The 14144-nt window shown below is 47.4% G+C and overlaps 6 protein-coding genes across 6 annotated transcripts; 2 read left to right on the top strand and 4 right to left on the bottom strand.

Moving 5' to 3' along the window:
• Window positions 1-1839: 1839 nt before the first annotated feature.
• COCMIDRAFT_110373 (uncharacterized protein) lies at window positions 1840-2097 on the bottom strand (the record flags this gene model as incomplete). Its single annotated transcript, XM_007695437.1, has 1 exon — window positions 1840-2097. One exon carries the CDS (start codon window positions 2095-2097, stop codon window positions 1840-1842), a length of 258 nt encoding a protein of 85 aa, XP_007693627.1.
• A 971-nt stretch (window positions 2098-3068) lies between these two features.
• Window positions 3069-3995, top strand: COCMIDRAFT_31087 (uncharacterized protein; the record flags this gene model as incomplete). The annotated part of the gene is made up of 2 exons (XM_007695436.1): window positions 3069-3072; window positions 3214-3995. 2 exons carry the CDS (start codon window positions 3069-3071, stop codon window positions 3993-3995), a joined length of 786 nt encoding a protein of 261 aa, XP_007693626.1.
• A 1361-nt stretch (window positions 3996-5356) lies between these two features.
• On the bottom strand, window positions 5357-7249 carry COCMIDRAFT_10142 (uncharacterized protein; the record flags this gene model as incomplete). The annotated part of the gene is made up of 3 exons (XM_007695435.1): window positions 5357-6349; window positions 6403-6582; window positions 6638-7249. 3 exons carry the CDS (start codon window positions 7247-7249, stop codon window positions 5357-5359), a joined length of 1785 nt encoding a protein of 594 aa, XP_007693625.1.
• A 1531-nt stretch (window positions 7250-8780) lies between these two features.
• Window positions 8781-9041, bottom strand: COCMIDRAFT_74198 (uncharacterized protein; the record flags this gene model as incomplete). Its single annotated transcript, XM_007695434.2, has 1 exon — window positions 8781-9041. A coding segment is annotated over one exon (261 nt), but the record flags the coding sequence as incomplete, so codon positions are not given.
• Window positions 9042-9751: 710 nt separating this feature from the next.
• Window positions 9752-11393, top strand: COCMIDRAFT_31085 (uncharacterized protein; the record flags this gene model as incomplete). The annotated part of the gene is made up of 2 exons (XM_007695433.1): window positions 9752-10007; window positions 10072-11393. The coding sequence occupies 2 exons, from the start codon at window positions 9752-9754 to the stop codon at window positions 11391-11393; spliced, it is 1578 nt and encodes a 525-aa protein (XP_007693623.1).
• A 569-nt stretch (window positions 11394-11962) lies between these two features.
• On the bottom strand, window positions 11963-13436 carry COCMIDRAFT_41711 (uncharacterized protein; the record flags this gene model as incomplete). The annotated part of the gene is made up of 3 exons (XM_007695432.1): window positions 11963-12351; window positions 12412-13147; window positions 13203-13436. The coding sequence occupies 3 exons, from the start codon at window positions 13434-13436 to the stop codon at window positions 11963-11965; spliced, it is 1359 nt and encodes a 452-aa protein (XP_007693622.1).
• Window positions 13437-14144: the final 708 nt, after the last annotated feature.

The following is a 14144-nucleotide window of genomic DNA, read 5'->3' as shown; positions in this document are numbered from 1 at the left end:
ATCTCTAGATATTCTAGTATCTCCTAAGGGTCTAGTATCTCTAGATATCCTATCTTAGCGAGATACTATATTACGTGATCTTTGCCCCGCGTTAATTATTACCTTCTAACGTGGACGTCCTTAGGCCTTCAGCCATCTCGTCATTTGTCAAGGAGAGAATCCTTCTTGTTACTTGTAACACAGGGCTGGCAGGGCACATGGTGGTGGCACGGAGTGCAAGAGCAGCAAGCGCAAGAAGTTGAGGGGCCATTGTTGCGAGTGTTGGTGTTAGTGAAAGTATTGAGCAATCATGAGTATCAAGGACTGAGTAGTGTAGTCGTGATTGATCGTGTTATGGTGAGTGGTGAGAAAAATGCCTCGCAAGACATGAGGCCTTATATACAAGTCACAATGTATAGTATCCTCGGCCTCAGCGCGATACAGGGCGTTCTGGACTGACGTTGTACTATCGTTTCAGGCAAGTAGCAACTACGTGTACCTTCAGCCTCATGGCAAGTTCCGCCCCACAACTTGTATCGCTGGCAGGAGGTCGAGATGCCGACAACCACACGATCGGGCCATGGCGATGTTCGTCGCGATCTGCCTGGTACGACAAGACCCCTTGCAGATGCAAAACATGGCTGCACTAAGCCCAAGCGGGCTGTTCCATGCAAGGGCCCACATTCCCCATTGGACCACTGCAATACAAATTCACACCGCCGCGAATTCATACGCAGCAGACTACTCAAATTCGGTTTGCCACTTATTGAATAATGACAAAATTGGCAGAAGCGAGAAAAGAGGCTGTACGCTAAATTTCGTGGTGTGGATCGTAGCGAGATTGCCAACGTGGTCCAGACTGTTAAGCTTCACCTGCCAAGGCGCCTGGATTCTGCGACCCCCATTCCTCAGCTCAGGGCAGGATTCAGCCTCACGGGCTTTTCCCCAGACCACGATTCGGACGCCCCGCGACAATCATTCAGTCCATTCACTTGCTGCTGTTACTTACCGCGGAGATTCCTAGTTTGCGATTAGCCTAACCTTCTTTACAACAATCTTGGTTCCGCCAATGGGCACATGCGAGTGACACACAAGAACTCACTGGACGCGCCCCAGCTGACCGGAACATCAAACAAGCTCAACAATTAGTCAACTTGAAGGTTCCATTGCCCTGCTACCATAAAAGCTCTTTTTTGGCAGTAATAATTCTGGGACAATGCACATGCTGTGAGAGGTGTGGCAGGGAGGAGCAAAAATATCGGAATACTTGTCGGTCGAATCCTTCTAGTTCATCCCAAAGATCAGACGGTAGATTTCATACTGTGCAACTCCTGAGCCTTCCTCGCTCGAAGGATACGTGATGGATATCCAAGAGCAGCCCTTTCAGCATTTGCCTAAGTCACGTGATATTCAAAATTTCGAAAAACTGACCTGTGCGTAGAGCTAACACAACACTACGAGTGTATGAATTCATACCTAAGTAACTATCGCGATAGCTATTCCAAGTAAGTATAGCAGACGAGGTCGCAGACGGAGCTCCTTCTTATTTAGCTTTTTTGTTATATGGTTGAGGTCTTGCAGTGGCCTCCCTGGCAGACGCAGGGCCCTTCGAGACCTGCGGTGGCAACAATAAGTCAACTGTTCGAGCATACATACATATATATATGAAACAATAACCACTTACCACAATCTGCATTAGCCCTAAAGAATACAACAGCACTTGCGCAGCTAAGCACACCAGTTGTGATATAGATCTAGCAATTATCTAGTTTACAACGAACGAGATATTGAGTCTCTATGAAAGATATACACAATATTCGCCTTTAACTTGGGAGTGGGGAAGCCACTAGAACATATGGATTATAACAGAACTGCAACTGGATAGGAAAGCAAGATCTGCCTTGCAAGTTTCCGGTTGCTTGTAATTTCCACACCAACCAAATTTTCCAAAATGAAAGCCAGCGCAGATACTTCTCCCCTGATTGTCTTGGAAATCATGACTCTCAAAATTTTCCACCGCATCCGAGGGCAGCCACAAGAAAAACCCTTGACGTATGCCCGAAACCAACAGTTGATCAAGGGGTTGCGCCTCGTTATCTTAGCTGCCGCATCCTGCATCCTTACCTATTCTCACCATGAAAATTATGTCAACTGGTCTTCTATTCGCATATCCAGAGAATTATATAGATGCTAGGCATACCCTTCGCCTAGGGCCTCAGGATCGCTTCATCCCTGCATTCGTTATCTACATTTAGCTTGGTTATCCTGCCCTATCCTTAAGTCCACAAGGACAATAAGGAACAGAACATGAATTATTAGCCCAGAAGATGGTACATGAACACAGAAGTACTTACAATGTTATGTACATGCAGTTCACGCCTTGCGCACATGGCCTAGCCATCAGCCCACGCGGGATATTTACTCATCGAGCATGGGTCTATCTAGAAGACTGAGATGTTGTAAGTACGAGGCATTCATTGCTTACAACTTTAGTGCAGCAAAAGGCAGCGCCTTTCTCGTAACACATGATCGTGTGACAGGGCGCGTAAGTGATGAAACCAAATGGATACACCTACGTACGATCGGGTGAGCAGGTAAGAGATTAAAGATCGGCGATATGTTATGGTTTTCGGTTGTATCGCTCTTCTTCTATAGATCAAAGAATCCATCCTCGTTTAACAAGCGTCTCGGCCCAGGACAAATATCCCTGCAGGAAGCTGAAGTCGCAAAGCGCGGTGCTACCCCTCAAATGGGCATGTGGCTAACACATCCCTGTCACTGCATCAGCAAGGACTTTTGATACCCACTTCTGTACTTGTACTCTTATATAATGAATCTGGTTATACATCAAGGGCGTATGTGCTTGAAGTGCCATTTCTCAGTGTTGCATGCGGAGTAAGAAATTGTGCGGTTTAATATTTCAGGTGTATATCCTTTGATTTTGCTAGCTTCCTGCAGCGGTCTTTTGTATACCCAAAGCTGCAGGGGGTTGTTAATTCTAAATGGCTGTAATGTCTCCACTATATTTAATTTAATGTTTAAGTACCCTCGCATGATATCAGCGACCAGTGTGTACAGCAGTTTACCTTATGTGTATGGGATACTGTGCCTAACATACTTAATCTCCTTCGCTACCTAAAGTCTGTACTTCTTCTACGCTACTCGTCGACGTTCCTCTCACTACGCACTCCTTCCACAATCCACTCTTGAGCCCCTTGCCTAAAGGTCCATCAGACATCACCAAGTTAGATGACGCTGCTCACGACCAGCAAAGCATTCATGAATGCATCGCTCGGTGCGAGGTTGAGCAGGTCTGCATAGGTGCTTTTACCGATCGAACATGGATTATTAACGACTGCTACTGTATCGTCGGCGACGCTGTTGATTCCCTTGAAGGCTATCTCCATTCCCTCTGGCATATCTACTATCAGTTAGGTCGAGTAGTTTCCTATGAAACTGCCGAACAAGGTCGCCTAGTCTTTGATATTGTCTCCATCCAGGGACTCGGCCCTCTGACCAGGCCAGTTTCAGGTAACTACAGCATCGATATCGCTCGCACAATGCATGGTACTATTTGGAATGACCTACCCTTCTTGGCGACGGACATGAGAGATTTCTGGATCAACGATTGCGCCCCCATGTCCAGCGGCCATCGCCTTAACTGTGCGTCCTTCTTAACCAAATTGATCTCAACCCGTGTAAGCAATCACAGCGTCTCACAGATTGCACTTATCTTGTTTCGCTCGAATTTGAGGAAACGCGATCGCTGTGCTGCCTGGACGATCAGGACCAAGAAGACCCTTCTCGAGAGATCCGCAGCCTTTCCATTGCAAATCTACTACCAGCTGCCTGGGCATGGATCAAGGAGGCCAGCTACGTTTTCATTCAACTCTCCGAAACATTTTGGAATGATTGCCCGAGCGCGATTGGCCGGGGCGGTCAGAACTTCGTGGAATCAAGCTTGGGAATACGATCGCCAACTGGATTCACACCGTACCGATGAATGTATTGGCTGAAACGTCTTCATGAAGTTCGGGATGAAGCACAGGCTGCCGGCGAAGAGAATCTCAAAGACTACGCAGCTGACGCTATTGATCGTATGATCAATAATGTAAAAGAACGGAATTCCGCTATCCTCCGCGCTTACCAAAGCGATACGCTTGATTTACTTCAGGATCTGCATCTGCTTTGCTTGGCGGATTAAAATCCAATAGCTGACAGGGCTTAGTTAGGATCATCTTCCAACCTATGGAACCACTCAGTGCATCATGTTCTTAGAGCCTCCTATGATACAAGCTGTTCTTGCCTTTCCCTTTCAAATAGAACTGGATGGATGTTTTGCACTATAAGCTGTAACAAATCAATAGAATATGGAGTAGAGTGCGATCTGGCCACGAAGATTATTTGATCCCGCGAGCTTTTCTTGAATACATTTCAATGCAGGATCGCCCTACCATGCGCATGAGTGATCCGTAAGAGAAAACAAACCTTGTAGTAACAAAACAAGCCTTACTCTGTGAGGAGGCTTGGCTACTACATGATGAGCCGATTCCATTAATGTTTTGCCGAAGCAGGCGTTGGCTAATCTGCACACAGAGACTTTATGACGAATGTTGCCTCCTAATAGCTAAGCTAAGAAGAACGGCAATGCAGATCAGGCTTTCTGGATTGAGAAGAGACATTCTGATCACCGCCCTCACTACCTTTATGCGGCACCGCTTTTGCTATGTGTGTACAACACAGCTTTTGCTACATCTATGTGGCACAGCCTTCACACGATGCTTCCGTTTTCGGGGTACATATTTGTTATCAGGTCCGAAGTGTTGGAAACTTTAGTTAATACCATCAGTTCAATCTAGGTAACAGTGTTTTCATGCCGATCTTTTATATGGGGACTGAAATGATTCTTATTTCTATCTACGAACGGTATTTCAGCAATGCATTGCTCCTGGTCCTCTTGACGCATTAATTAATGGAATCTGGGTTATACAGGTAAGGAATCTACTTGACAAACATGTACTCTTTGTTCAATTAAGTGGTATGCTAAAATATGTCCCCAATAAATATTACTCATGACATATGTATACAAAATTCCAAACGCACCACAAATGATCGAGGTTGTAGTGAAGATAGTTCTGGAGCGGGCGTTGGGTTTTGTACTCAGATCGGATCAGTCACAGTGAGTAAAACAAATATGAAGACCCTAAAACTGTATTACAAAATAAAAACATAAAATCTTGACATCATGGCCAAAGGAATAGTAGCCTAAAATAAATCGAAGGGGGACGCCATGTTGCCGCGGACCAAGCTTTGCTGGCCATGGGAACTACAGCGTTAAACCCTGTAGGTATTCATTTCAAAGCGTAGCTAGAGTCATCTACAAAAACGTCTTTACAGCATTCGCAGCACTTTGAAAGTCCTCTAGAACATGCCAATGCCCCACATTTTCCAGCAAATGCAGACTTGCCTTGTCTCCTAGCCTTTCCAAGTATTTTTCGCACAACTGAGGCGGCGAAACCTTGTCTTCAGTTCCTGTAATAATGAGCGTTCTGGGTTGGATCGCGGCAAAGTCGAGTGCCTTTGCCTCCGCAAGTGCCGTGCACCCCTTCGCATACCCCTCCGGATCCTGGCCGAGTAAGGACATGCGCACTGCCGCTACTGCCACCAGATTTGTTGCCTTGGTCTTGTCTGAAGTGCTAGCTGCGACAATGGCGTCGACGACAGCGTGCATACCCTTACTCCGCACCGTCTGGGCTCTAGCATGGGCACCCGCACTCCCTGCTTCAGGTAGAGGTGATGGTGGCGGCCCAATCAGGATCAGTTTCGATATCTTGTTTGGATGTATCAATGCGAAATGAACAGCTGCAAGGCATCCCATTGAATGAGCCATAAGCGTTGCATCCGGCGCAATGTTTGCCTTCTCGAATATGCCATTGACGTCATCGGCAATGGATTCGATGCTCACTTTGCTAAGTGGCGATGATGGTGAGAGCCCGTGGCCTTCCATGTCAAATAGATGCAGTGAGTGTGTGTTTTCGAGGCCCAGAGACTGAATTAGTGGAGTGTAGAAGTCAGAGGTGCCACCAAGACCATGGATGAAAACGATAGGTGGTTTTGATTGTACACCGATCCTTTTGTAATAAAGTGTTTTGTTGTTGATGTATGTAAGCGACGTGGTGTCGATGCTCTTAGCCAAGTTACAAGGCTGTATGTGGGACAACGTGCTTCCAGCCATGGTGATAGTTGGGTTGTTCGAGTTTGGACTTGCAATGCGATTAGTGAGGGTACCCAGACCACTTACAGACACGGCGACAGTGTCACCCGGCTTGAGATATACCGGTGGGTTTTTGCCGATACCAACTCCTGCAGGCTTTACTCCAAGTTAGTACGCTTGATGGTTCGTTCGTCAACACATGAACTTACTGTCCCGGTAGCAAGAACATCGCCCGGCATGAGTGTTTGCCCTTCGGACATGGTCTTGATTAGGTAAGAAATGGAAAAGATCAGGTCCTTTGTTGTGGCTTTCTGTCGTAGCTCGCCATTCACATATGTCTCGAGCTGCAATACTTTATCTAGCTTGGACGCTGGCACAGCAATCGGTCCCTACCATTTTAGGTCAGGCGTTGCTTGAACACACTAGTAGTATACATCAACTTACCATGGGGCAGAACGTATCCGGCGACTTCCCAATGTAAAACTGCTTGTGATCTCTTTGACGCTCACGCGCTGTTACGTCATTCACAATTGTGTAGCCCCACACGTGATCCATTGCGCTTTCTTCTGAGATGCGAAATCCAGCTTTACCAATGACAACACCAATCTCGCCTTCGTAGTCGACTGTCTCCGTGAAGTCCGAATGCGGAAGGATTTCCTCGCCATCTCCAATGATGGAAGTGAAACGTTTGGTGAAAATGACGGGATGGGATGGCGTGTCTACTTTGTCGGAGCTGTCGAAACCTGAGCTATTGAACTCCTTCGCGTGTTCTGCATAGTTTTTGCCAACACACAAGATATCGCGGCCGGTGAAGGGTGGCAAGATCCTGGTTCCGGAGGCCGGTAATGTTTTCCCAAAAGGGATGATATTGGATTCACCAACTTCGATTACTTGGTAGATGCTGTCTAGCGGCGTTCCGGACAAGAAGGCCAATGGCTGGATAGATGCATTCGCGAGATCGTAATGGCCAACGCGGGTGCGCCCCGTATCCGGATCTTGGAAAGACACATAGTTCGTCAGGGACATGTGTCCGTTTGCTGAATCGGTGGAAGCCATGGTTCGGAATGCAAAGCTACTGTTTTTTCCTAGTTGATCCTAAGAGTGTGGGTTGGCAAAGCGAGCTGCCGTCTAATCGCTCAATTAATAAAGCCAAGGATGCGCATTCGCACATGCCACGTCTGATACCAACTATCTGTATATGCGCTAATACGTAGGACAGGTAAAGAGGGGAAGTAGTAGACCGGCGGCGGAAAAAATCGCGGAGATGGCGGGGATAGTAACAGAAAGGGTAAGTACGTACTGACTGCGGGGCTCCCGCTGCGGACTTGGCGTTGCTCAATGCGCGGCAGATAATGGTGTAAAACACGCATGCTTTTCTCGTGAGATCTCGATGAGCCATCGCTAACCTAGCATCGAGTGAAAAGCCAACTTGCGAAGCTTTCTAACGTATGACTCGGGTTGGAAAGTGCTCATCGGTTGCGTTTAGGTTCAAATCTAGGAGGCAGTTCTTCCGCCTCACTTGACATGTCGCATACTGCGCAATTTCATTACAGTTCATGCACAACTATGTATATCATCGACAAGAGAGAAAGCAAGCTGGCTGATGACTGCCTTGAGCCGTTGTCCACTGTTAGTGGAAATGTTATTAGCACAGAATGGCCAACTCCCCACATAATACAAGAAGTCTTGCCACCCTAGCACCACTAGGATTGCTTTGATTCACAAGAGGTGTTTCTATGTATCCCTTCCTGTAGCCGAAGCGTATGGCATCAAGAGTTTTAGCATTTTCACTGAATTTTTAAATTCCTCGGCAGAGAACTGTATCCAACTGCATTCCCGTTGCATACTGCATTCCGCTTTTCGTCAGCCATGACCTTACATTCCTAAAACTGGTAAAATGGCGTATATATCCAGATAATAGACAATGCTAGAACTTCCTTGGCATGAACCGGCATAGCGACAAAGCAATTGCAAACAGAGTTCATCCTAGCCTTGCTCACATTCGTCTGAATCTGATTCATTCAAGGAGCCCATAGTTCCTTCACTTCCGCTACTTTTTCACAAAAGCGAGCTCTTCCTTTCTGTCAATAATTGCATGGCTGAAAAAAGCAAGCCTCAGATCGCTACCAGTTCCATTGCTTCGTTGTTGGGTTCTTTGCGTGTTCATAACTTTCATATTGGAGTAGGATCTATCTGCCAACGCTTCCTACAAACTGGATCGGTCAAGTAAGAATTCCAGGCAATATGTGGGTCGGGATCTATGAGTATTTTAGTTCCATTCGTAGCATTGATTATCTAGGGTTAGAGAGAACGTTCAAGAACGTCAGGCTAATGAAAAATTCAACATGACCAAAAATGCTCAACCTTGGGATGTACAGTTCACTCGCAACTCACCACATCAAGATACTAACATCTTTCGGAGCTTTCAATAGCAGTAATAATCACATTGTGAAGCTAGGGTAGTTTTGTACTACCTGTTTTGACACACCAATATATTTCATGCTTCTTTCTCTATGATGGATTCAGAAATGCCAAGGAGCAATCCAGTTACAAGCCCTAATACAATCATGACGAGAGAGTATATGAATCACCAATCCCCTTCCTCTATCGCACCAAACTTCCTCAATCCCACCCATCTCGGCCTTTCCTTCCATCTGTTCCTTACATCCTTTGTACGCGCAACTCTCAGCGGCTTCCCCCACTCCTCCATGTTCTTTTCTGAATGGAATCTCCAAAACTGCCATGAGCAATCTTGACCTTTGAAGTTTTCAATCACCCGAGAACCACCTGGATGTTCATGGACGAATTGCGTGCAATTGTACACTATTTCATCCACAACAACGTACAATAGGTTTCCACGGTCGTCTTCGTAATTTTGACAAGTGAGAGCAACTTGAGCAGCGGAAAGAAAAGGTAGCTCAGAATCTGGGGTATCATGAGGGACGAATGGGAGAGGCTGCAGCTCTTGCCGGTGCAAAGATGCACTGACAGGAAGCCTTCCAGTGCGAGAAGCGTTTTCTTTGTCCAACTCCTGATCTTCTTCCAATTCAACGTTTAACCGATTCGGGTTGGATTTTATCTCAGTCGTGTCACCACGCACGGCTGTTAGCCACCCCATGTCGCATCTAAAGTCTCGCTTGTACGTAAAGAAAGAGAGTGGCCGCAACGTTCTGGCTGCCAGACAACCCAGCCAAGAGGAAATTTTGTGCAAGAGAAACATAGAAAGTGGAGAAGTAAGCAGAATGACCTTGGAATTCAACGGCCAGTTAGCAGGATAGAACTAGGTAAGCGCGGGGTGGCGGAGATGGCGGAGATGGCGGAAACCGGAATGTGGTCGTACAGTCTGCGGGGAAATCTCATTCTACGCTTACGAGCCATGTAGCATGCGTCATCTAGGTAGAGAATCACCAGCTCCTCAAAAGGCCATCCGATTTAGCCGGCCGTGGGGGGGTTATCAAAGGCTTTTATGTGTTGCATCTTCCTGAATTGATATCTTGTCGACTCTAAACCAGTGGCTCCGAGCTCCAGAGTCTTTTACTTTATCATCGTGATAACACCATGGCCCTCGAAAGAACCGATTCTGGGACTAGCAATGATAGCAGATCCTGGCCTTCAGTCGATGTGGCGCCAGAGCCTTATCAAGGACCTCCTAGAAACATTGAGTCCATCAAGAATCTTAAGTGGGAAGACCACCTCCAACCAAAACGATACGAAATCTCGGGTACACATCCGGAATCGAAGATTCTATTTCTCGATGTGAACATCCTTGATTCCTCTGGCAGGGAGCCGTTTCGCGGAGACGTTTCAATTGAAGGTTCGTAAGCATTGCGAGACTGCATAGGATTAGCCGAGAGGTGGAGCTGATAGCCATGCAAAAGGGGAGCGATTTACAGCGGTGGGTCAAGTACCAGATGTAGAACAGCTCAAGGCGCAAGCTGGTGTTAGAGTCTTTCACGGTAAAGGTCGAACGCTAATGTCAGGTTTGGGAGACGCTCACACCCATTTCACCTGGAACGGCGGTGATCTCGAGCAATTGGGAACCTTGGGAGTGGAGGAACATACACTGCTGACTATGCGGAGTGCACAATGTTTTCTCGATTCTGGCTACACGATGTGTTTTGGCGCTGCATCTGCCAAAGAGAGACTCGATGTTGTCATCCGAGATGCCATAAATGCCGGAGATATACCTGGTCCTAGATACCTTGCTAACGGGAAAGAGATGGCGCGACGAGGTGGCGAGCTCGTCGGAGGAATCACAGCTTTTGCAGACGGACCAGAGGAGATGCGGGAGGTCATCAAACACCATATCCAGCTTGGGGTTGACAATATCAAATTGAGCATGAGTGGCGAAGAAGTAATTGAAACCGTACTCCCTGTATCTTTTTTTTCCAAACTCGAAGCTAACAATGGCCCAAAGATTACGGAGACAAAATCGGCCCAGGACTGCTACTTCACCGACGAAGAGACCCAGGCATGCGTGGACGAAGCCCATAAACATGGCAAGCGTCTATGCTCACACGCCCGTGCCCGCGACTCCGTCATCATGTCGGTCCGACATGGAATCGAAGCAATCTACCACGCCTCTTACATTGACGATAGAGGCATGCACATGCTCGAGCAAGCAAAGGCAAAACACATTGTTGCTCCGGCGATCAACTGGCTAGTATGCACGCTGAACAATGCGGAAGCATTTGGCTATCCCAGGGAAGCGGCTGAGAAGGCGGGCTACAAACGCGAACTCGATACTGCCATTGCCGCGCTGCGGGAGATGCATCGCCGGAATATCACCGTTTTGCCCGGTGGCGACTACGGCTTTGCATGGACGCCACATGGAACGTATGCGCGGGATCTCGAGCATTTTGTGAAGCTCCTTGGCTTCACTGAGCATGAAGCCATCATCGCAGCGACTGCTGGGGTTGCAGCTCTGTTTATGCAACCCAATGAACTAGGCAAAGTTCAACCAGGATACTACGCAGACTGTATCCTGGTCGATGGTGATCCGCTCAAAGATATAACCGTCCTACAAGACCACGATAAGCTGAACGTGATATGCATCAATGGAAGGGTGCACAAGGCTGGTAGAAGAGAATACATGCAGCCTCCTGTTTCTGGTCAGGATAGCGATTCGCATGTCATCGTGCCAGATCAAGAATTTCCAACTATCAAGAAGAGAACTCAGATCAATTCTAAACTCCACTAATTCCGGCTTAGCTCATGTGCCACTTCCATTGGACGAACTCGGGTGAATAGGTGGATGGGGGACTGTGTCTGGAAAACATGCAGTGTAATTTCACATCGGCTTTGTTATCTTATGGCAATTATTTTCGTTACTTGTTGTCATTGATCTGGTCTAATGTACCCGGTTATGAACCCTTGTTCTCATATGACCCTTTGTGAACGTCTTGGTGCAACAATATGGGACGCCCATGTCATACTGCTGATCTCGACATGAGTGGTGGTACTATTACCTCTTGCGAAAGGACTCCTAACGGCGTCAGCCAAAATTGAGAGTTGAAGCCTTCCAGCATGCTAGTGTTTTGACTGAACACCGTGTGGTAAGTTTCATCCAGCCCACATTCATTTCCTGCTTGATCGGATTCAGATCCTGGTCCCGGGAAAAGTGTCCGTTGGACATATCCATCTTGATCCTGAACCTGCAAGCTGTCATCCTGAGACTGATTTCCACCGTGTATCGTCCATGTGTCCATCGTATGCCTGTAGGTCTTCAGAAACTCATACCTTATACAAATCCAACGCGCGACAGCAAACTTACAACATCTGTCGCAGAACCGGTAGAGCCTTGTTACATATAATGCTTGTTTCTGTGAGTGCCTCGAATCTTTCAGCGCACTCCTTTACCATTGGGAGAACTTCTTCGTGAGTCAACCCCCAAGAGCGTTCGGCTAGGGCAGCGATGAGCGATACAGCTGCATGGTACGCATGGAAGCTGCCGATGCCTCGAAGATACCATGTGAATGGAGAAAACTCGTCCTTGGTGAATAATTCAGTGTAAATATGCAATATCTTCCTTGCACTATGCGCGACTCTCGATACGGATAGACGACATTGTTGGGAGTCCACCACAGAACGTCTCAAGGCGTGGTTGTGAAGAAGCAACATCAACTGATGCGAATAACCTTGCAAAATATTGAGATGTACTTTATGGTATGCAGGTAATGCAGCCAAGCTTGATTACAACAGATACTTGCCATGCCAACTGCGTTGTTCATTAAGTATCCGTTGGTCCACTGTGCTGATTAGAGAAGAGGCAGTACGCAGAGAGGTCCGAACGATTGAAGAGACTTCGTTTGCAATCTCATACAGGCGAAACTTGAGAAGTAGGTACGACATTTGTGATGGGCGGTTGAAGGTAATGGGCAAAATGTATTCATCGGCGATCAAGTCCGAGTCGTTTAGGTCGGAAGGCATTTGAACACCTTCAGATGCATTTGATGGGTCCAGTCCCAAACGACCCAAGGACATGGCTTGAATCATATACAGCATCATGATGCCAGCCCAGCAGCGGCGCCGCTCTTCACATCTGATAACATCAAGACCAAACTCACTTGGGTCGATATGACAACCCAAGGAGAGGGCAATGTGGTAGGCCATGCCGAGCAACGTCCAGGTCTGGCCATGACTGTGATTGATACTGTAGATGAGAATGATAAGCGCCTGAAGCGTGGCTATATTCTGCTGCCACAGGTAGTTGTCTGCTTGCAAGCACTTGAAGGCTGCGCTACGATAGCGTTCGGAGAGCTCGGCAATCTGATCAGCGACAAGCCCCTTGCGTGAGAGATCAGTCAGAAGCCCACTCGATGGTCCCAGAGCCATTACAGATGTCCCAATAATGGCGTATAGAAGGGCTAGCCATGATGGAGACACCGATTCAGGGACCCGTTCAAAGTCTTCATACTGTTGGTTGAACGTGGGATCATGCAGAATATGAAACAACTGTGGTACCAAAGTCAATCTATGGTTGCAGCGTTTGTGACGCATTGTGGCTTACGGAAGCAAATGAACTAAGAAATATGTCTTTCAATTGGTTGCAGTGATGTCGAGATGGGAGATCATCAAGTAGTTGATCCATCTCAATCTTTCTCTTGCCAAGAGGATACGGCCCAGCGCTCAAATCTACTGACCGACATAGGGCTTGGTGAGGATCGTATGGAGAGTTATCCCTGTCTGCTGGGGTTGAAGATGGTATGAAACGCACATGACCAGTCTCTGCCGTCCAGAGCATGCCCTTTGTTCTCCCCAAGGGTAAAATGGTATCTGCAGAAGACGAGTGCGCATTTGCATCTTGCACCTGTATGAGCGCTTCCAAGTTGGCTACACGTTCAGCCAGATCTTCATTCGATCGTAGGATTGCTGACGTTGGTGTTGACTGCTCAGACACTGGCGATGGCGGTGCGTTGCGAATTATGGGCATTGAAATGTGGTGTGACTGTTCATAGTGACACTCTGGTGCGAGGTGCCTCCGTACACACGTTTCGCAGGGTGGAGGGCCCCGCGGCCGACTGCAGCGAATCTTTCGTATGCGGCATGGCTCACAGCTAATGGGCGAGCGCTTCTGGCGTCGATGAACAGACATGACTTACTTGTCTGATGAATGGATAGGTCATAGATCCGCGGGACGCGGAGTTAAGTAAGGCAAAAGGACTTTAATCTCGCAGTTGAGCGGAGAACGCGGAGAATACGCTAACGAGCCGCAGCGAGCTGTTACTTTCTCCTTTCCCTTCCTCTTCCGATTCATCCGCTGTTGCTTTACGTCATCGACTAACGTGTGACATGTACAGAGGGGTGACATGAAAAAAACGTGTTACTAAAANTTCTAGTTTTTAAACAAGTATAACTCGACGAATATAAGAGCTATTCCTAATCGGGCTGACTCATTTTAAAGCTAAGAAGTAGTAGTTTTACCTAGATAGGCTTAGTGCCTGCTTAGTCA

This window comes from Bipolaris oryzae, assembly GCF_000523455.1.
Source record: "Bipolaris oryzae ATCC 44560 unplaced genomic scaffold scaffold_318, whole genome shotgun sequence".
Classification (NCBI taxonomy): Eukaryota; Fungi; Ascomycota; class Dothideomycetes; order Pleosporales; family Pleosporaceae; genus Bipolaris; species Bipolaris oryzae.
Note: the sequence above shows the minus strand (reverse complement) of the source record. Positions and strands in the feature narration are given on the sequence as shown.